General features: G+C 40.0%; 1 protein-coding gene across 7 annotated transcripts in view; it reads right to left on the bottom strand.

The window, feature by feature from the left end:
• Positions 1 to 1,580: 1,580 nt before the first annotated feature.
• Positions 1,581 to 23,760, bottom strand: part of LOC123749104 (tudor domain-containing protein 1) — a 141,160-nt gene continuing 118,980 nt past the window's right edge. For all 7 annotated transcript variants that reach the window (XM_045731216.2, XM_045731213.2, XM_045731218.2 and 4 more), the window contains one exon: positions 1,581 to 7,135. In XM_045731216.2, coding sequence (XP_045587172.2) covers positions 6,966 to 7,135 — 170 coding nt within the window. In that variant the 3' untranslated portion in view covers positions 1,581 to 6,965. The remainder of the gene's footprint in view (positions 7,136 to 23,760) is intronic.

Below are 23,760 nucleotides of genomic sequence, written 5' to 3'. Positions count from 1 at the left end.
TGTCATTGCCCACCAACACTGTGGTAAAGAGATGGAAGAGAGAGACCACTCCCCACACTATGCAGACAATGAACCCACTAAGGTAGACAACCTACCTCTGTCAGGGAAAGAAAGTATTCAGCAGTATACTTTATCCAGTGAATGTAGACCTCGAAGTCCACTAAGGTATTAGTTGTGCTACGACACTTGCAAAAACCAAACTGAAAGGGAGAAAGAGGGTGATGATGTTCCAAATATGTACCAAGAGACATGCATGAACCATTTGTTAAAAAAACGTTTGCAGACAAATTGTTAGGGCAATGGGACAAAAATCTTTTGAAGTTCCTTGAGTACCGGGTTTCCAAATGGGAAGAACTGACTTGTCCAAGGAACAAGATTCAGTAAGGGGCTTATGAGCAGGGAAAGGAGGAGGAAGATGAGTGCCAAAGGTAATAGCTGAAATGTGCAAATCCAATTCATTTGTGACAAACACTAGATCTGTCACAGCAGAACTGCAGAGATGAAGGCCAGGCAAGGAACAGTCTGGAACAAATTTACCCACAATTTTATGGATTTCTTTCTGTATCTGAGGGAAAGGGGGTGTCAAGTAACGGTAGAGAAACAAGATTTCCAACTATCACACGAGGGGGTTAAGAGGCTCAGTTAAAATAACTAAAGATGGAGCCACTGCAGGTGATAAGATAAGGTGACCACTAGTGACTTGGAGCTCGAAGTGGGAGGGGACCCGAGAAAATCAAGTGGACTTACCCAAGACGAAGCCTGGTCAGGGATAATCATAGTTGCAGTTTCCAGAGCTCAATCTTCCACCAATGTCCGAATCATGGGCCTGATTGCCCGCCCCACAAGCCTGTGTTTGAGAAGTTGTTTCAGTTACTTTATGTTATTGTTTACAAAAGTTTGTCCCACAAAGCAGTAAGGGAGGCTGAACACTAGCCAATGCAGGGAAGTGTACATCATCACAAGCCTTGTTCCCTTTTTAATGGGAACTTTTCTACAATGTAGCAAAAGTCCTACTTTTGTACATTATCCTGAAGGGTGCACAAATGTTTCTCCATCTTATCCCAGCATAGACACCCACCCAAGGGTGGTCTCTCCAGCAAGTGGTCCAATGGCCCAAATGGATACCCCATGTTGGTCTACTCCATATGCACAATGCCAGACTAAGACAACCCCAACCAGCCCAAGGGAGACGTGAGTGAGTCTCCTTACCATGACAAGAGGAGACCTTTGAGGGAAAGTGTCAGCAAGTAATTATCAAAAGAAGGTACCAAGCAAGAAAGTTTATTTTTAATATATCTACAAGAGTTCCTACATTCTTGTAGAGCCATTGGCATGCATAACGTTTCGGGCAAGTCCTTAATCTTAATTTTCCCTAGAATACGACCTGCCAAATTGTTTAACAACCAGGTACTCAGTCACTGCTGAGTGAACAGAGGCATACAGTTAAGGACTGGTGCCTAGTCAATCCTCCCAGGCTAAAGCGCTCGCGAAGTGCCGGAGTGAATGTGTTACCAACGTGCCACGGGAACTGCAAATGTAGCACTACTAGTTCCCAGTTTTACCTTAATAAAAAGTCTTAATATAGTATGTTGTTCAGCTTTATTTCATAAAAGAGCAAACAATTTGAAATTTCTCACTAAATCATACAAGTACAGTGTACAATATAGGTTCTCCTCTAAAACCCACATTCAATTATCACCACACACCCAAAGATAAATATACAATCAATTTTAACTGAGTTCTACTTTTACCAAACTACATGCATCATTCATTTTCCTCTCTCTACTCTCTACTCTGAATATATGCATTGTTTGCAAAAGAACAGCATAAATCCTGTATAATCAACATGCAAATTATTACATTGCAAAATACTCACTACACTACAAAATTAAAGGAGAAACAAAATCAAAATAATAATAATAATAAAGAAACAGGTATATAAAAAGTACAGTACTGTATATATATATATTATGCAAGACTGTACATGGTAAACAAAACAAATATGGAAATCTTCAAAAAAAAATTATGCTAGAATTTTAAAGAACGTGACAAAAATTCAGTAATCATTACATATTTTACAGATAAACTTTAAGTAGGAACCAATATACAATACTGTAACCTCTTCAATTGGATCCAATTCTTTCAAATTTGAAAAAAATTGACTTTTGTGAACATGTAACTCTTATTTCTGAGCAGCTCCCTGATGGTAAGGTTAATGATCCAATGTTAGGGTTTTACCCGTCAATGATTTCGAGGATCAATGTCCCTGCAGCCCGGTCTCTGACGAGGGTCGGGTAACATTATGCACTGTCACAAGACCTTGTCAAATATCTGTCAAGTGATACTGGTGTTATGGAGGCACTAGAAACAAGCTCAATCCAGCCCTGAGTTAATACAGAATGTTCACTGAAAGCTAATCCAAGTCCTGCTTGGAATTACAAGGATCGCAAAGTAGAGCTTTTGCAAAAATTTTAACTTGCCTTTTAGCCACAACCCCTACCAGATGGTAGCATCCATGCCAAAATCTGGTTTCTATGATGGTTGGTCTCCAACACTGTTTAACTTGCATCAACATTTCAGAAATGGTGTTGATTTGGTCTGTGCTCAAGCCCATAGCTTTTCCAAGACACTTGGCAACCTGTTGTTGTCGTGTCAATTAGAGTGGGTCTCTCGGGCATGACTAAGACGATTTCTGCCCCCTACGTGCAGAATATCAACTTCTCCTGTCCATACATGATGTTGTCAAGGACAATTTTTTTTATTTTTTATTTATATATACAAGAGTTGTTACATTCCTGTACAGCCACTAGTACACGTATCATTTTGGGCAAGTCCTTAATCCCATGTTCCTCGGAATACGACCCCAGCGAAGAATCGTTTAACAACCAGGTACCCATTTTACTGTCGAGTTAAACAGAGGCCATGATTAAGGATTTGCACCCAGTAAATCCTCCCTGGCCAGGATACGAACCCAGGACAAGGCGCTCGCAGAACGCCAGGCGAGCGTCTTACCACTACGCCACGGAGACTGCTAAAATAGCAGTGTCTTGTCTAGCCATCAATGTCACAATAGCAGGATCTTGTCTAAATCTCGTGCACATTTTCCTTACATCTTACAGCCTGCTACACACATTAATGCAAGAATGATTAGCGAAAAATATGAAACCATTGGATGGTTGAGAAGAGTTAGAAATGAATGGGCCATTGGGTTGGGTTGGTTAGCACGTAGCATCAAATAGAGGCTGAAGTCATTGGCAAATCACCTGCTTTCTCCTGTCAACCTGACCTTCGTCCAGTGCCATTGGCTGATGATCAAGTGAGTGCTGGTAACCCAACTTTCACCACTCTCCCATTAGCCTGACCTTGCCAAGCTTCAGTCTAATAGAGTATTTACTATTTATATCTGCAGAATCAAGCTATTAGCTCCATTAGCCTAACACATTTATTTTTCCTCCATTATGTCTACTACATATATTTCTCTTACACACGCACACATCCCCAGGAAGCAGCCTGTAGTAGATGTAACTCCCAGGTACCTATTTACTGCTAGGTGAACAGGGGCACCAGGGTGAAAACTGCCCATTTGTTTCTGCTTCTGCCGGGTATTGAACCCAGGCCCTTAGGACGACGACACCAGAGCGCTGTCCACTCAGCCACAGTGGCACACTCCCCCCACCCCCACGTGTCACCCACCTGTTCACCATTCCTCAATGAGACCACAACATGCCGTAATTACAATACAGTAGCAACGAAGTGCTGTAGACAGTGAAAACCATACTCGTGAGTCATAGTTTCAACTAAGCCAGTCATATCAGGTGCGGTCCCCAGCTAGAACAAACGGGATCAAAGTCCATTTCTCACATAGATTCTTTAGTTCATTCTCTCATTACTTGATTTTTTAATGCAAGCAGGTCTAGAGGAGCCAAGTAATTATCAAAAGACTAGAGGAGCCAAATCTCCCGGCATGTCCTCAGCTTTTTGAGACGTCTTCATCTCAAGCTCTTATGTTCGCACCTTATGAATGCATCTAGCTTAACCCTTGAGCTTGCTTCCTCAGCCTCAATGTTGGGTCACTTTCAACCACAGAAACCACATCCATTATTTTGTATGTCAAATTTACTACAATGAAGAATTAAATATACATAAGTATTATCCACTGAAAACAAACTTAAGAATTTATACAAATTGCTACAGTAAAGTACTACCTTACAGTGGGTAAGAATGATATTTTTTTATCATGATCCTCCCTAGTACAGTATGCAGAATATGGCTGATGGAAATATAATTCAAGTTGGATAGTGGTAGTTAATAGTTATATTAGCATAACAAACAACAGAAATTAAATCATGGTACATAACTACCCCCAATTTGATGTAAATGTTAAAAATATTTGTACAACAAATGGTAGTTTGAGTTATAATGGTTTTAACTTCTTGTCACTTGGATAACATTGTAATGTTTAGCACACTTTAATGATTTACCATAGCACAGTGGTCTACATAGTCGGCTCACAACCAAGTCCCAGCTTCCATTCCTCATGGCAGGACTAAGGCCACATTTCCTTTCACCCGATGCCTCTATTCACCAACCAATAAAGAGGAATGTAGAAATTGGGAAATTGTTAGCTTGCATCCTTGGGAAGGCCAGTTAGGGGGTTCCTAAATACGCCAAAGTACAAGCGTCCTGACACCGGGAAATAAAACACTACCCTATAATACATACCATATATATCTGATCATGAATTAAAAAAAAAAATAGCTATTCGAAACAATTTTAATTAATAGCAACCAATAAATCAGAAATCGATTAAATGCCGAGTTTGTATTGGTAGATACTTTAGTAACTCAAGTTATTTGTGGTTAATGAATAATTCACCGTGTCATTAGGACTACTGTATATATGTGATTGCATTTCACATGATGAAAGGTGGTGAAGATAATGCTTTTGAGTGGTGAAGTATTTAATAATGCAGTCATCATCGGTCAAGCCACACAATGTGTCTTCAGTGGAATATACTCCTACTTATACAGTATACCCAACAATGGGATATACCCTTAAACAGAACCCAATAATAGGGTATACTCTTATACATTACCCAACAATGGGGGGTATAAGTTTACATATATTTGGCACTTAAATATATACAATATTGCTAATGAGCACAACCTACCAAAATGGAAAACAGTATTCATTTATCATTCCCTATTTATTGTAATTTTTCTCTTATTTACTTCAGTATTTTCCTGTTTACAAAGTACTATTACATCTTCTCCATTATACTGTGTTCATCTAATGCAAAACTGCTATATAGTTTCTTCTTAAAATGTGTGTATGTATTGCAGAGAATAAGTCACAACAGTGTAGCTGAAATAAACCACCCAACACATATGGAATGAAATGAAAATGACTTGTGGATTTGTTCATGAAAATGACTGTTTTGGTCCACCCTGGATCCCAATCATGTCATGTTTTGGTCCACTCTGGATCCCGATCATGTCATGTTTTGGTCCACTCTGGATCCCGATCATGTCATGTTTTGGTCCACTCTGGATCCCGATCATGCCATGTTGTGGTCCACCCTGGATCCCAATCATGTCATATTTTGGTCCATTCTGGATCCCGATCATGTCATGTTTTGGTCCACCCTGGATCCCGGTCATGTCAACTTGATAAAGGTCCACGACAGTGCGAAATATTATCCATTGCATATCATGTACAGTATATGGGTTGGGTTATTTTTATGTGTAGAACTGTTCAGCATTGTAATTCTTGTGTAATCATAAAGAAAATACATTAATGCAACATAATTATACATTGTTTCCCATTACCTTGGTAGCAGCTCAGCAGTGTACATCCAAGTTAACAATATTCACAAAGCTAAATTTAGCTTAAGGCATTGTTTTTGTATTTGTATAAACAATTGCATATTGTTACATAAACTCTAGTTGCTAAATATGGAACAAATAAAAGCTTTGGGCATTCAGAAGTGAATGAAAAGCTTCTCAGCAAAAAAATTCTTCATAAACATTTATAGATTAATTTATGCATTGAGACAATTATACAATTAACTGGCATGACAAGACCTGGGTGATATAAGCCTAAGGATCCAACTAAGGCAAAATTCACTCAAGTGACATGAAAATAAAGTACACAACAGTTCAAGTACAGTACACAAAAATAAACAGCTGAAAATTAATTACCGATTTCAATATTCGATATTTTGTGCACTCTCCGGCAGTAGCAACAAGTGATAGGGAGACGATGCAATACTCGTGCTCATGCGCCTTAGTACAAGCGAGTCACACTAACAATATATCTAACAAAATCCCCGATCAGGCACAAAATAAATAAATAAATAGAATGAATTAGTTGGATCGTTTCATCTCGTTCAGAACAATACACTGGAATGTTTATAACCACCGACACCCGCGCATCCCCCAGCAGGCAAAATATGTCCAAGTAATCTTAAAATCAATGAAGGATCAATGTTATCAATGTTGATTCAATGTTTCATCAGTGCTATTTGCCTAGTTTTACCGAGGGGGAGGGGTTGGGGGGGGGGCACAGAAGATTCAAGGAAAAAAATTGCAGTAAAGCGCACACACAAAAAACAAAGGATAAAATAGCCACCTCGAAAATACAGCATAACACACAATTCTTTTCTACGTGACTCATAATAAATGATCGACTACAAAAACTCCACTCATAGTTACATCAAAATAAAGTCATACCATAACAGGTATTAAAGGGTCTGGAAACAATAAATAAAGATCGATAACTAAATGCAATACTCGATAACTAAACAAGTCTGAAATACCACTCAGTAGTAGGGGAAACAAAATTAATGACATCACCTGAACTCCCAGTTTTGAAATACAGATGCATAAAAACAACTGAAATTCTGATGGTGACCTATTTATCAAAATGGCCTTGTAATAGCCATGATAATGGGACCACATCTAGGGTTACTCCAAAAGATCTTCCGATATCAAAGCCTCTAATACTTTTGGAATGGCAATAACGTAGGTTCCATCGTCGCAATGTTCTAAAACGTCCACTTCAACTACCGAAAGAGCAGGAAGGAGTTCATGCAAGCGAGGTTTCGCCGCCTCTTTAATATTTTTCCCGGATACACCTAAAGAAAGAAAAGAAAATTAGGTTGTGAGTATATATATAGAGCACATTTCTATGCAGTTCATTCAAGTTGCTCCCTAAGACAAGATTCTGGTGACCCTTGGTAAGGAACGGCCAGTCAGGGGTGGTTAACATTGTGTATTGGTGCTACAGAGGCTTTTATAACTATCCTCTCTGGGTGAAATTGGTCCTTGGAAGACTTTGGAATGCTCAATCCAATCTGAAATGTCAACAAAGAGCACTTTAACAAAACTTTTAGCTTTTTCCTTCTAGTATCTCACACACCACACACACACACTGAGTACCATCAGAAAAACAACCCAATGGCCAATTAAGTTACTTTCTGATTAGGTGGAAGCATAGATGCTTCAACAGTATGTCCTTTCTGTAATTCACTTGAACACAAAGCTAGGACAAGTACAGTACACCACCATGAGCATGAGATACAGTACAGGGAAATGAAGGAAGGAAATAGGAATAACAATGCATACTGCACAGAAAGTGCATTTCATATACTGCATAATACATTAAAAAGCCTGATTTCTGAGCTATTCTATTTGGTCACTCCCTAAGGCAAATGTTGAGAGAAGCCATTACATATATTTGGTTCATATGATGTATGAGGGACGCTAACACACTAGCAGCCTTGACAATGACAGGACGCAGTGGTTTGTCAAAGGTCCGCCCCCCATTTGCCCTGATGATTTTTTCCAGCTGGATTTAAAATTTAATAGTTTTGGCATTAACAGCCTCATCAGGCAGGCGGTTCCATGCATTTTTAACCCTATCAAGTTTTTTGCTATTCTGCTCAGTAATAACTGTTAGTGAGGCAAGTTAATCTGGTTCAAGAGCTCCCAATCATTAAAGGGGAAGGAAAAGTAATTAGCTGGCACACTTGGACCCAAATGGTAAGATGCTCATAAGTCATTTAAATACAAGATTCAAAGGTAAGACAGCTCAATCAGACTCGTGGAGGTGATGTACAATGGGCCAGCAGGCAAGAAGTGTGGAGAAGTGGTTATACAGACCCAATTCCAAATGAACTAGGTGAAGTAATTACTGAAGTGTAATTATAGCACGAGAGGAATGCTCGTGGTGTCCTGTTTTCCCACCACTGTAGATAGATACCATCAGCCAGCAGCAGCAGCAACTACACATTCCAAATAGGGTGCACCAACCACCATGTGGGACGAGACTGCAAACCAGAGCCTAAAAAGGGTCACATTCAAAGCAAGCCAGGTCATAACTTTATCTGCCAGGGCAGAAGAGAGGCAGGCCTTCAAGTGGCCAAAGAGTCACTTGAACCCAACCTCAGGCTAGAACTGAAAGACGTAGGTCACGCCTCTATTACAAACCCCAGTGGAAAGATGAAGACCATCTCCACCCAGCACAACACAACCTCAAGAAATATCTGCATAACATAACGTCAAAGTCTATGAGGACCCACAACATAGACGGGAAAAAAAAGAAGCAGGAAAAGATAGGTGCCGAGACAAGCCGAGACAGCATTCTCATGTGCGGCTTGAGCCTAGCCTTGACAATCTGGCTCTCAAGAGAAGTCTGGACGAGGTTATACCCTACCTTAAAAAGATGGGAACCTGCAATACCACTGTACCAGAGAATCAGCTTCAAGTTGGTGCTAACTATGCAATAGGCTGCATGCTGAAATGATTAATCTTTATTATTATTACCAGTCCTCTTATGCAAACAAGTACAGACTCTGAACTAAACCTCTTATCTAGTATTAATGACAATCATCACTTTCATGATCAAAACTGCAGATATTATATGGCACAAGATGTAAAAAATGTATTAACATAATCACAATGTGCCTGTAATTAACTTGAATGTAAGATTTGTAAGCAAACACTTTAATGATGTTAGTGCCTTGATTCAAACTGTTGACAACAAATTCTCTTTTGTTATACTTACTGAAATGTGGTTAAAAGAGGTTACTACTAAACTCTTTAACATGCCAAACTACCCACAACTGTCGACCAATTCAGAGAGGTGGTGGTACTGCTCTTTACTACCACCATGAACTGACATGCTTAAAAGTAATTAGTACTAGAAACTCCTGTGGAGAGTATATCTTTGCCTGTTTCAGAGTCAAGGGTGCCGAGTCTGTCCTGTCTGTGGGAGCAGTCTATAGAATTCCTAACACTGATGTGTCCGAATTCAACTCTAACCTTAGAAATCTAATACTAGATAACAGACTGAACAAAAACCATCTAATTATCGCAGGTGACTTTAATATTGACCTCTGCGAGCCTGATAACCCCCCTGCTGCTAGTTTCCTCAACTGTATGGATTCCTGCTTCCTCATACCCTTAATCACTAGACCTACTAGAATCACTGATAGTACTGCCACAGCTCTTGATCACATCTGGACCAACATAACCTCTCTGCTTACTTCAGGGATAATCATTGATAGCACTACAGACCATTACCCCACATTTCTCCTAACCAACATTAACAAACCACCTCTAGAGACAAGGGAGATGAGCTTTAGGCTGCACAATGAAACTGCTATAGGCAATTTTATAGCTGCTGCTGCTAATATCAACTTGGAGTCCGAATTAGGTAACTTAGGGGACATCAACCTAGCAGTGCAATCATTTCTTCAAAAATCTCTCAGCCTTTATAACACCCACTGTCCTATGCTAACAAAACAAGTCACAACTAAAAGGCTAAACAATCCTTGGCTTACAAAGGGAATACTTAAATCTATTAATAAAAAACATGACCTTGAGAAGAAGTATAGGTTAGGAATCGTCTCCAAAGAATTTTCAAAGAATTACTCATCATTGCTATGTAAAATAATTAGAAGAGCCAAAATTAAATACTACGAAGATAAATGTACCCAAACAAAGGGCAACATTAAGACAACATGGAGCACAATTTCACAAATATTGGGATCAAAGAAGATTTTAAATAACAAATCAATACTCCTATCCAATAACGATGGTCTGCTTTCAGCCTCTGATACTGCTATTGAGTTCAATAGGTTCTTCTCATCCATTGGGTTATCCCTTGCAAATGATATTCCATCTTCCAGTACTAATGTTCAGGACTATCTTACAGGTAACTATCCACAGTCTCTGTACCTAACGCTTGCTAATTCCACTGATGTTAATGAGATAATCCTTTCCCTTAAAACCAAGTCTAGTGCCCTTGAGGAGATACCAACTCTAATTTACAAAAAGGCCTCCAGATCCTTAGCTCCTGCCATTCCATTGCTCTACAACAAGTCACTTGACCTCCAAACCTTTCCAGATATTCTAAAAAAAGTGAGAGTAACCTCAGTCCACAAATGTGGTGATCTCACTGATGTCAACAACTACAAACCTATATCAAATCTGCCAAACTTGTTAAAAATATTTGAAAAACTAATCTACAGGCAGCTTTACTCTTATCTAGCCAAACACAATATACTTAGCGCTTGTCAATATGGAATCAAGACAAAAAAAAAAAAGCACTAACGATGCACTTATTAGTATGATAACTTGATACATGCAGCTCTCGATAAAAAATGAGTTCCCTGTTGGGTTATTTGTGGACCTGCGTAAAGCTTTTGACACTGTCAACCACCAAAACCTTCTTCTTAAATTACATCATTATGGAGTCAGAGGACACTCCCTGCAATACCTTCAGTCTTACCTTACTGACAGGCTCCAGTATGTTTCTGTGAATAATTCAATTTCTCCCACCCTACTCATCAACATTACTGTTCCTCAGGGCAGCATACTTGGCCCTCTCCTCTTTCTCATCTACATTAATGACCTTCCAAATGCCTCCCAACACCTCAAACCAATTCTATTTGCTGACGACACAACCTTCCTTTACTCCAGTCCTGACCCCCTTGCTCTAAATGTCACAGTGAATACTGAGCTAAATAAAGATCATCTCTGGCTAACTGCCAACAAACTCACCTTCAACATTGACAAAACTTTATATATTTTGTTTGGCAATAAATGGTCAAATCAAATAAATCTCAGGATAAACAATACCCAAATTTGTAACAAAGTAGATAGCAAATTCCTTGGCGTTCTCATTAACAACAAGCTGAATTTCCAGGGACACATTCTAAATATACAGTATAAAAAGAAGTTTCAAAAACTGTTGGCATTCTTACCAAGATCAGATATTATGTACCTCGCCCTGCCCTGGTGACGCTCTATTACTCTCTCATCTTTCCTTAACTCAACTATAATACAATATGGTATTTGTGCTTGGGGTTCTACTACCCAAAATCATTTACGTCCTCTAATTACTCAACACAAAGCTGCTATTAGAACGATATTTATCTCTGGCCCCAGACATCACTTGGTACCCTTAGTCAAATCTCTGAATATGTTAGATATTAAGTCATTGCACATCCTCTCATGTGTATTTTATATATATAAAATACTGAACTGTAGTGTCAATCCTGACCTCAAAAGCTTCCTAGAAGGTTGTAACATAACCCATGGGCACCACACCCGAAACAAATACCTATTTGATATTCCAAGAGTACGACTTAATCAAACTAGAAACGCTCTACAAATCAAGGGACCCAGAATGTGGAATGACCTTCCCAATCATGTTAAACTGGTTGGGAGAGGTAGTCTTTAAGATAAAAACTAAGTACTACCTAATTAACTCCTTGTAACCTTCCTTACCCCTAAATGTCAACCCATGTCTACTACTTTAAACAATGCTGTTTGTTGGCCAAATTGTATATTTGCTATTTTCTGCCATGTTCCCCCCCTTTTATTTATTTTTTATTTTCTCAATACAATTTATACTTTAATCTCAATTGGTATTAATTAATTTAACACTTTCGCGCTAATTGGACTCATTTTTGAGTCCTGTTTCGTCTAACGCTAACGCATAGTGGACATAAAGTTATGTCCTCTTTTAAAATATTTGTATAAAATTCAATTTTTATCCGATTTACTTTGGGTTTGTTTCAAACTGCGCGCCATGAGGCTCCTTTTCTCACCACTAGGCTGCATGGTACAATAAGTTCATGAAAGGTGTGGACCACTTCGATCAAATGGTATTATGTCCCAAACGGGTTGCAGGTGGGTGACTTTAGCCGTTTATACTGGTAATGCTTCCCCCATATCATGTATTATATGCATATGTCTGTTTAGGGAATTTTATTCCGATCAATGTACAACCAAAAATAACTGTGTGCAACAAGTATAAACTTGACAAACATAACAAAAGTAAAAACATTTCGTGTGTATTTGACGCTCACTGATATGTTCCAGCGTTGTTTTATATTTGGCGCTATTCTATCTTAAGCTTTGTTGATCTTTTTTACCTATGGGCTCATAGAACATTCTATTGCGAACACATTGACACAAAAATGAATGACGTACATAGAAAATTAATGTCATGAGAGTGAAATAAGTATAAACTTTCAAAGCGCCGTGCGTCGTCCCGTCACCGATACCGGGTAACAATTTCACCACTTCCCACACTCTTGCGGGCGGGCCGCATCATTATTCTACGCTTATATTCATATCACCGTGTTGGGAATTTCATTGCGAGTCCATTGATACCAAAATTAACGATGTAGAACAAGTGTGGAGGTGATAACAATCCCAAGAGTAAAAACATTTTGTTGCTGTTGGGCGCTCACGGCGAGTCATCTTCGTAGTTATTTATTTGGTGCTGGTATCCCTATACGTTTCGTGACTTATTTTACTGATGTTCTTCTAGAGAATTTTATTGCGAACACGTTGGTACCAAAATGAAATACGTAGCATGAGAACTAAGGTCAGAAGAGTAAAAAGAGTATACACATTTTTGTTTTTACGCTTAAGCGATAAAAAAGCTGCGCGCACATACGGTTGGCTGAGTGACCTTCGCGGAGAGCGCGAAAGTGTTAAGTTTTAGTCTTAAGTGTTTTTCCTACCCGAAACACTTTGCGTAATAGTGGCTTTAGGCATTGTATGTACAAGCTCTATCTATAAATCCATCAACGTTTGTATCTCACCTTGTATGAATGTACTTTACCTGAATAAACATTTGATTTGATTTGATGCTGTAATAAGGTCCCTATCTAGAGATAGCAAAGAACACACTCACACACACACCTGTGGGAACCTCAAAACAAACAGGGGAAAATGTGGGAGGCAGAAAAGATGGTTTTCAGGTCTCCAAGAGCCCTCATAGGCAATCCTTCCAATTACACAAATTAGTGTGAGGTTAGTTCTTGAAGTGCTTCCCCATCACAAATAAATTGGGGAATCAAAGCAAAGGCTACAGACAATACCAAGTAAACATTCTAAAGTTAACGCTAATCCAATCCCATCTAAACAAAGATAAAGATGGGTGAAGAAAGCCCATGGCCGCAAAAAAAAAAAAATACAAATACAGCTAAGAAAATTCTGCTAAGGCATGACCTGTGGAAGAAGCAACAAAATGTACCCCATGTACCATAAATATACCATTCGTGAAATTGTAACTATGTACACATCACAAACCCCAAATCCAGGAACAACTTTCCAAGGAGCCATAAATGTAGTAGGAAATGTATGGAAATAATCACCACTATTGAAACCCTGAAGTGGCAGGACACGACATATAACTTCTGTCAACCAGTTTCTTAAGTCTGGAGAGTAACAGCTGTCCCCCAACACCCCCAATTCAGCCGTAACAAATGGAAGGCGAAAGCTTATGGTTAACCAAATCAAAGATTTTATTCATAAATGGTAGTAGAGTAACCTAACTGTCTAAACTAATACCTGGTTGATAGGGTTCTGGGAGTTCTTCTACTCCCCAAGCCCGGCCTGAGGCCAGGCTTGACTTGTGAAAGTTTGGTCCACCAGGCTGTTGCTTGAAGCGGCCTGCCGGGCCACGTACCCACCACAGCCCGGCTGATCCGGAACTTCTCTTAGAAAACCGTCCAGTTTTCTCTTGAAGATGTCCACGGTTGTTCCGGCAATATTTCTTATAGTCGCTGGGAGGACGTTGAACAACCGCGGATCCCTGATGTTTATACAGTGCTCTCTGATTGTGCCTATGGCACCTCTGCTCTTCACTGGTTCAATCTTGCATTTTCTAAATGCAAGATTGCCTGGACAGTGCTCAGGGCCTGGGTTTGATTCATGGTTGAGGCAGAAATAAATGTGCACAGCTTCTTTCACCCTGATGCCCCACAGTTTATGCAGCAGTAAATAGGTACCTAGAAGTTAGCTGCTACAGGCTGCATCCTGGGGGATGTGTGCATGTTAAAGAGACAAGTGCAAAACTATCAGACAGAAGCTATGGATTTGAATTTTACAAAATTCTGGACATTAAAAGAACTGGAGAGCAGGCAGGGTGAAACAAGAGAATGGAGTCCATAAAAGTGGAAACTGCAGAGGAAGCCACAATGCAGTAAAATTGCTTTCCTGAAAAATTAGGAGAACGACCCAACAATGAGTCACCATGTACCGAGCCAACCTGGTGAAAACACGGAGTCATATTCCAGACAAACAGAAGGTCCCTGAAGTGGTAAGTCTGATGCCTTATGATGAAGCCTAACCAATCCCTGAAGCTTGGATGTACAGAGACATGCCAATAAGTGTCCTGGGGCCGGATTCAGGAAGGTACTTACGAAGGTTTTTCTTCTTAGCTACGAATGTTTTCCTTCTTAGCGCCTTCGTGGCGGCTACGGCGGTATTCAAGTAGCTACACTAAGTGGAAAAACCTTCGTAAGTTCATTCCGGGATCTAAGTGTGGTTCCGACCACTCGTAGCTTTACGTAAACTGGATATAACTCAATTTTTCTCTACTACATAACACTGGGATCGATTTTAAGATTTTGGAACATAAACAAAAGATTATAAAAATTGAATCTAGTGAAGAAGAGTCCTTCGTGCTAGTTATATATGCATTCTTTGCTTGAAACTTAAAGTAAATATCTCTTTTATGATAGTAGAATTAGTTTTATAATAGCAAGATATTATACCCGTAGTTATTAAGTAAATAAACACTGGTGAACATGAAATATGAGAGAAGGTGATGAGCCCTGCCTGATGAGATCATTTACTATCACCAAATGCCCCTGATCAGGAAAGTGCGAAGGGAAGTGAAAAATCGGATGAGAAAAAGTTGCCCTAGTGTTTACAGTGCAGAGAAGAACATTCAAGATGGCCACTGGCAAGGGGAAAAACAAAACAGAGCTTGATTTTGAGGGATTCAATGAAGAAAGCATTGATATTAGTAGTCTACATAACAAGTTGGTAAATTTAGATACTATAGTGAACTCTCATGTAGAAATAATTAGTAAATTGAAAGAAAGTAATGACCATTTGAATAGCAAAGTTTTATGTCTTGAGGGTTTAGTGAAAGACTTGCGCAAGGATAAGAATCAATTGGAAACAAATTGCAAAGCCATGGAAGAAGAAAATAAACTCTTAAAAATAGCTTTGGAAGAAGTTAAAGTAAATTTAAACATAAATGACTACAATAGGTTAGGCAAGGAAATTCAACAGGAGAAACAGCTTTTGTCAGCACAGATGGAGGAAGTTACACAGGGAATAGAACAGTGCAAGAAAGATATGCAACTCACTTATGCACAAGTGGCCAAGGAGAAGGAAAAAATAGAAGAAGCAGTAAAGGAAGTCAAACACTGCAGCAACCAAGATAAAACAAACATTAGGCTAGAAGTGAGGAAAGAATTGGCATCTAACCCGAAGTTGGTGCAAAACACAGTTGATCGGAGTAAGTCCCTGATCATTTTTGGCTGCAAAGAAAAGGCGATAGCATCTAGGTCAGAAAGAGCTGTAGAAGAAGCTAAAGTAGTAGATAAAATTGTTGGCCTCGTGGAAGGTCTTACAAACAGAGAGAATGTGTGCGACTACAGGAGAATAGGCAGGTACGTAAAAGGGAAAGATCGACCTTTGAGGATCACCCTAAACGGTGCCAAACAGATGGAAGAAGTACTAAGGAATGCTAGAAAATTGCAAAGGGATGAGGATGGGAAAGGGTGGTCGTTAAGACGAGATCTTTCAAAAGAAGATAGAGAGAAGCTGAAACTGAACCTCGCCGAGGCAAAACATTTAAATGAGAGCAGGAATGAAGAAGAAATCACCTAGTAGTAAGGGTGTACTTTAGCTATACATACCCATTTCTAATTTATTTAGTTTGGTTTTATTTTGAAATTAAATCTGGGCGAGACATAAAATAAAAATATGCTGCACAAATGATGTTAGATAAGGAGAAGGGTAAAAATGTCAAAAACTTTATTCATTGAATACTTAAAGCTATAATTATGACTATATAGACTATTAAAAAAGAGAGAGGGAAGTAGGGGTCCAAGACCTCTTTCTGTTATACAATTTGGGTGTGGAACAAGTAATTATCAAAAGAAGGCACCATGCCAGGAAGGCTATGTAGCAGTGAGGTGAGGCAGCTACTTATTTGAGAAATGCTTATTTTATTTACCGTATAAGCTGAGGCAACTTATTTTATTTGAGGAATACTCAGCTGATTCCTCTACATTTAGCATGGAACAAATTTGTGTCCAAGACTTCTTCCTGTTACACAATTTGGCTGTGTGTAACCAAACTAGAAGTGCTCTACAAATCAAGGGACCCAGAATATGGAATGACCTCCCGAATCATGTCAAAGGCTGTACCTCTCTCAACCAGTTTAAGAGTTAAACAAAGTACTGCCTAATTAACTCCATGTAACCTAACTTACCTCCTAAATGTCAACCCATGTCTTGCTATTTTTTAAACAACGCTGTTCACCAACATGTGCAATTGCTGATTTATGCTATGTTAACCCCCCTTTTTGTATTTTTTATTCCTTCTTTTAACACAATTTATACCTAATCCCGATTACTATTAAGTTTTAGTCTGTGTGTTTTTCCCCCACACCTTGCCTGAAATGGTATGAGTATTAGTGGCTTTAGGTATTGTATGTACTAGCTCTGTCTATAAATCCAACATTATGTTTGTAAATCAACTGTATGTACTTTTCCTGAATAAAATGTATTTATTATTTATTTTTTAATCAGTAAGTATTAAAAGAAGGCACCAAGCTGGGAAGGCTATGTAGCACCATTGTGTGTAACAATAAACCAAATTTTTTTCAACAAATAATGCACCTGTATGGTAAAACAAATCCTGTCAGCTGTAAAAATATTGATGCAGTTATTTAAATGAAAAATATAATGAAAGAAATATTACTGGTTTATTTTTATCCTATCTTTTTGTACTGTACAGTATATCCAAGGAAGTGAAAAATTGAGACATAATGCACAATTTAATGAATGATTAGCATGGATTAGCAGTTCAAAAGAAATATGACTATTACATATCAACATAAGATCTTAATGATCCATGGTCAACATGATTTAATAAGGATAATACAGTACTGTATTTGTAATAATACAAACTATAATTTAAAATCTTTATTACTGATTTTTTTTATTAAGAAGATTAGGTATACACAGCAATGTGCTGCAACCCTATTCTATATGGAATATTACACAGTGTAGATAAAAAACTAGCTATAAGTTTATCTAATACTCCCATCTCACAGGATGGTTAGACATACTGTACATGGAATCAATTTAGAAAATACCAGCCTCAATACAAAAAACAAATCAACTCTGACTAAACAACTCTTCGTGATTTTCACAAGATGTAAGCACTGAATCATGGAAACATTATATTATAATTACTCTTACCAGTTTCTACAAGACTCCTCTCAAACAATGTATTTTTAAACATGTTTAGATATACACAGCAATGTGCTGCTTCCCTATTCTGTATGAAGGACCACACAGTGTAGATCAAAAACAAGCTACAAGCTCATCCAACATCCTCACCTCACAGGATGGCCAGTCATACATGGAATTAGGAGAGAACAAAATACTTAATGCTGATCTATTAGCCTCCACTGGCAAAATCTGGGTACAGCACAAGAATATCTTCCAATATTCCTGAGTGTATGAAGTAATTACAGAGCTCAAAATACCTCATACCATTTGGTATGAAGTCACTGATAACAGGGCAATCACAGATATAGTGTTGGAGAGTATATTCTCTCAAGTAGGACTGAAAACAGATGTTTTTTTCCACCAAGAGGGCTATAAACCCATGGAACTGCCTACCCGCTGAAGCCGTAAATGCCAAATTCCAGCTAAAAAATATCATTAAGACAATTGGCGGGCCCTTTAACAAGCCGCCGGCTTTCTGTCCTCTTCGAGGCCACTAGATAGTTAGTGGCCCTTGGGTAAATTCAGTAAATATATACAATAATTGTCAGCGCATCTTCCGAGCAACAAGGACAGCTACACAGTATCTCTTAGAATTACGTAGGTAAACAACAAATGTAACATATTTGTTTACTACAATGTCGGTGCTGGCTGTAGAAGTTGAAAAAAACATTGTTTTACTTCAAAATATACTACTTTTATAAGAAAATTCTACGTATATAGGAGGCAATAGAGCTCCGATAAGCCAGTGCTAAATCTTCAATATGAAGAATGTTGCTGCTCTCTGATTGGCCAAACGAAACACAGTAGTGACCTCTATTGGCACGCAGGTGAACCAACAAATTTCTTCCTAAGTGGACGTTATTGAATTGCACCTAAGCATCTTCTTAGGGCACACTTAGGAACCTTCGTAGCAAACCCACTTACGAAGAAATACACAGAGCTTCCTGAATCTAGGTCCTGGAGATCCAAAGAAATCATTCAGATCTCAGCCTCCAACATGAGGTGAACCTAGGTCAGAGTGGTCCTGTGGAAAGTGAGGCAAGGAATGAAGTTGCTCGATCCCCGAAAGACTGAGGAGGAAATGGAGTTCTGCCAAGTCCCATTTCAAAACTGAGAAGAGGTGAGACACCCTGGGGCCGACCATGGCGACGGATGGTGGTTCGCACAATGTTTCTCCCGTGGACATTTCTGATCCCTTTGAAGATTTTCAGGACCCGTTGTCCCTTGGCACACGTTCTGGTCACGATGTTCTCCCGGTCTTGGAGGGGGATCTCAAGGGTGTTTTTCTGGACAGTAAACATCATAGTAAGGCTAATAGATTGGAGGCAAAACGTCGCCTGTGTCCTGCGGTGTCCTGTGACCCCTTCCCCCCGCAACCTCTGTCTCCACTCCCTCCTGGTCAGACGAGTTCTCCTGGCTTACCCTACTCCTCCCTCATTTTCTGTTCATCATCTTTGATGCCGCTACACCCGCTGATTGGAGTATTTTTGGAAATAGTAAGGCATGCAGTCTTTTCTATCAAGCCGTTCCCGAGTTCTTTTAAGATTAAGGTGCACGATTTCAGGCCAAATAAACGCATGAACTTGATTGCCGTGGACCACGCTTCCTCCGCGGACTTGATGCTTTCAGACTTTACTGATATCTGTGGTTACAAGGTCCGTTGTTATACGCCTCTGGGTGACCGTTTGGTACGATATGTGGTCCGGCATGTTGTTGCCGTTAGTGTGGATGATGTTAAAGCGCAACTGCAGGATGCTGATATTCTGATCTTTGGTGTCAAGAAATTTATGCGTAGAATTGATGCAACCTATGTTGCCATCAATTGGTAACTGCCACTGCCTTCCTTACTTTTCTTGACTCCCTTCCCCCTGATCAGGTTTGGATTAATGGCTTCCCCCATAAATTAGAGGTGTATGTTCCCCGTCCCACTCAGTGCTTTCGTTGTAAGAGTTTTCACCATACCTCCCATGGCTGCACCAATGACGTCCATTGTGGCAAATGCTCTGGCTCCCATTTCACTCATGACTGAGTCTGACAAGCTCTGTTGCCCCAACTGTGGTGGTGATCATGCCATCACTTTCAAGCAGTGTTCTTCCTACGTTACGGCGCTCACTAAGGCTCTTCCTGTCGTCACTCCGCCCCCCGGTCGTGCTTTGCCTCATCCTTCCCCAGTTCCTTGCCACCCGCCGCTTCCCCCTCCACTGCCGCCTTTGCCTGTGCCTGACCCGTTTGTCACTGACATTCCTCTCGCCGCCTCCTCTCCCGTCTGCCATTCAACTGAGTCTCGATCTTGTTGACGCTATTGTCGCTCGCGTTGTGGATACACTCGAGATGGTGCTGGTTTGCTTCGTCACTAAATTCTTTCCACAGTCCGTTCTTCCTGTTCCTGAGGCTGACTCGTCGCTCCTCTCCTCCGCTTCTTCTATGGTTGACGTCTATTCTCCCACAGCTGCCTCTGCTATCTCCAATGCGTTTGAATCAATGCTGGACAACACCCTTCGGAACTCTTTGGCGAGCCTTCCCCATCTCTCTCCCCAGGCTGCCTTGCCGCACATCTCTGCCCCTGGTACTAAGCGGAAGCAATCCTCTGTCGTCCTGATTTCCAAGCGCCCTGCCACCTTGCCTGTTGGGCCTCTTACATTGCGTTCTCCCACAACTTGTCCTCGCACCCTTCGTAGGTCTCACTCTCATTGTCCTGCTGGCGCTTCTGCGGAGTCTGATGCATTAGCGTCCCAGTCGTGAGGCTCCGGATGCCATTATGTACCTTGCCCTGTCCTAACCTTGTCTGTCCCATCTTGACCTCCTCTACCCTTCTACACATTTGCACTTGCCTCCTTCACATCCTTTGCCCCCGCCCTTCGTCTTTTGCCTCCGTCCCTCGCTTTCTTTACTGCGGAGATGTTTTGCGTTCGCCTTCTGATTTCTTTATTCCCATCCTACGATCCTTTCCTCTTGTTTATTTTGCCTTTATCATCGCCTGCCTTGACGGTGTCGTCATCTTCTTGACTCGGGTATGTCGTGACCGTTCTGTTGTTGTTGTGCATTGTCATATACGCATCTTTCTACATTACCACTCGTGCAGTCATCGGGAGGATATACCTTCATGCAAACAGCACGTATTGCAAAGAAGAGATACTATGTGAAGAGACCTGGTCGTTTCAACCATGCCGGAAGTAACCCACTTCACAATGATCCAATGGAGGTAGGGGGAAGAAGCCTGCTCTGAAAACCCCCGTTTCCTAGAGAGGAAAGACTGACCAACTCCACCTCAGGCTGTGCAAAACAACCTGAAAAGCCTACAATTCATGCGACCTGGCTTGACTTGTGAGCTTGGTCCAACAGGCTGTTGCTTATGGCAGCCCTAGGTTCACACATCCACTACAAACTGGTTGGTCCGGCACTTCTTGCAGAAAACTGTTCAGTTTTCCTGAAGAAGTTCACTTTCATTCCAACAATATTTCTTACACATGCTGGGAGGATACTGAACAACTGCAGACCTCTGTTGTTCATAGTGTTCTTTGATTGTGCCCCTGGCACCTCTACTCTTCACTGGGTATATTTTGTATTTACTTGCATATCGTTCACTCCAGTATGTTGTTATTTTACTGCAAATTTTGGACCTGGCTTTCGAGTATTTTCCACGTAATTGATTAACAACAACTCTCATCTCCTTGTGGGATCCCTGGACTTGACTCTTCTCATAATCCACTGTCCAATGGATGTCTTCACTTATCTGAGACACTGGGATTCGAAGAGTAAGATGCCATCTGAGAAGCAGCAGTGACCTTCATGAGGGAGCACCACGATAAGACTGACCACATGGATCCGTTTAAGCCGGCATCCTGCGATGCTGCCACTTAGCCACAGTAGCTGAGACTTGAGGCACAACGACTTGCCTGCTGGCTCCCTCATTTTCTGTTAAAGTTTTGATTTGATGCCCATTACTGTTTAAATTTTATGTTTTTTTTTTTTTTTTTTTTTTTTTTTTTTTTTTTTTAAATTTTCTTACATTGACATTATTTTGGCTTTATGTTGTTTGTTTTTGTTCACCCTCCTTTCTGGTGGCTATTTTTCTTCCCTTAGATAGATTTTTGGTTAATGAGAAAATATTAATAAAAATAAAAAATAAAATTGTAATTTGTTAAGCTTGCCTTCGAGTGATCATGAACCCCCTGCTCCCTGTACATGTGAGGGGATGAAGTTTTTGCCTCTGGTCTCTGGTAGGCTCTTAAACACTTGTGAGGGCCCTGTGGCGATTCAAACTGGGTGTGGCTAACCAGGCAGTAAGCAACAGAGCACCACCAACAGAGCCCTCCCAGAAACATATATTCTATTACAGATTGGTGCTAGATTAACTTGCAAAATATGCTGCAAACTCAAATTATGCAATAGCAACATAGGTGAAATTTTGAACCCTGATGAACAATATTAGTTTATATTAAAACACCCAAGAGGAAAGTATAATACTCATGAATGGCAATGATATATATATGGCACAAGAACTTGAGGAAAACTTTATAATATCTAGTCATCAAGTGGTACTACGATTGCCCGAAATGCTGTACATATTAGTGGCTTTAGGCATAGTACATACTAGCTCCATCTAGAAATACAACATTCTGCTTGTAACATTTATTTATTGATTGATTTATTTATATACAAAAAGGTACATTGAGTTTATAAGAGTAGTACAACCTCGATTCAACGTACTATATGGGACCAACCCCAGTGCGTTGGATGCGTTGCAAGAGGTGACCTTCAGGAGGCGTTTGTGTCTTTTTTTTTCTTGTACACAATAAAAATGCATTATCATATTTTTTTTTTTTTTTTTTTTTTTTTTTTTTGAGATATATACAAGAGTTGTTACATTCTTGTACAGCCACTAGTACGCGTAGCGTTTCGGGCAAGTCCTTAATCCTATGGTCCCTGGAATACGATCCCCTGCCGCGAAGAATCGTTTTTTCATCCAAGTACACATTTTACTGTTGCGTTAAACAGAGGCTACAGTTAAGGAATTGCGCCCAGTAAATCCTCCCCGGCCAGGATACGAACCCATGACATAGCGCTCGCGGAACGCCAGGCGAGTGTCTTGTATATTATATACTGTACCTATATATTATTACCCTACTAAAAAATACTGTGTTACATTTGTTATTTACCTTATTGTTGGAGTTTTGTCCAGCTTGAAGTCTCATGGAGTTGTGAATGCTGTACAGTAAATACGTACTGTAGTGTATTATGCCGTTAACACTGGGTTGATTAAGCAGTTCTGCTGTATGTTGAGTACTACAATATAGTTTATATAAGCTATTGTACACTAAAATTACTGCAACTTTAATTTTAACACTATGTACACGCTTAAAACTCGTGCTGGGTATGGCTGTTCTCGTGCTGGGTACAGCTGTTCTCGTGCTGGGTACAGCTGTTCTCGTGCTGGGTACAATTGTTCTCGTGCTGGGTATGGCTGTTCTTGTGCTGGGTACGGCTGTGCTCGTGCTGGGTACAGCTGTTCTCGTGCTGGGTACAGCTGTTCTCGTGCTGGGTACGATTGTTCTCGTGCTGGGTATGGCTGTTCTTGTGCTGGGTACGGCTGTGCTCGTGCTGGTTGATTTTCTGCTACTAGTTCTTGTAAAATATTACTTAATTTTGGGCATTAATAAGGCACTATTAGTAAACCCCTGAGACATTTTGTTAAATAACAATACAGCTGTAGTAAAAAAAATTGTAAATTCCACGATTATTTTTCCACCGGCGGATAAATACGTCAATCTCAGACAAAGCTAAGGGCACTGGGTGCCTATTGTACGAACGCAGACTAGGTGTATATGTACACCCTACAGTAGGCTAGTGTTTAAGCCAGATCCAGTAACGTAAATTTCTCTCAAATATTGGATTTACATCAAATTATATATTTT

This window comes from Procambarus clarkii, chromosome 31, assembly GCF_040958095.1.
Source record: "Procambarus clarkii isolate CNS0578487 chromosome 31, FALCON_Pclarkii_2.0, whole genome shotgun sequence".
Taxonomy (NCBI): Eukaryota; Metazoa; Arthropoda; class Malacostraca; order Decapoda; family Cambaridae; genus Procambarus; species Procambarus clarkii.
The sequence above is the reverse complement of the archived record's forward strand: the minus strand, read 5'-3'. Positions and strand labels throughout refer to the sequence as shown.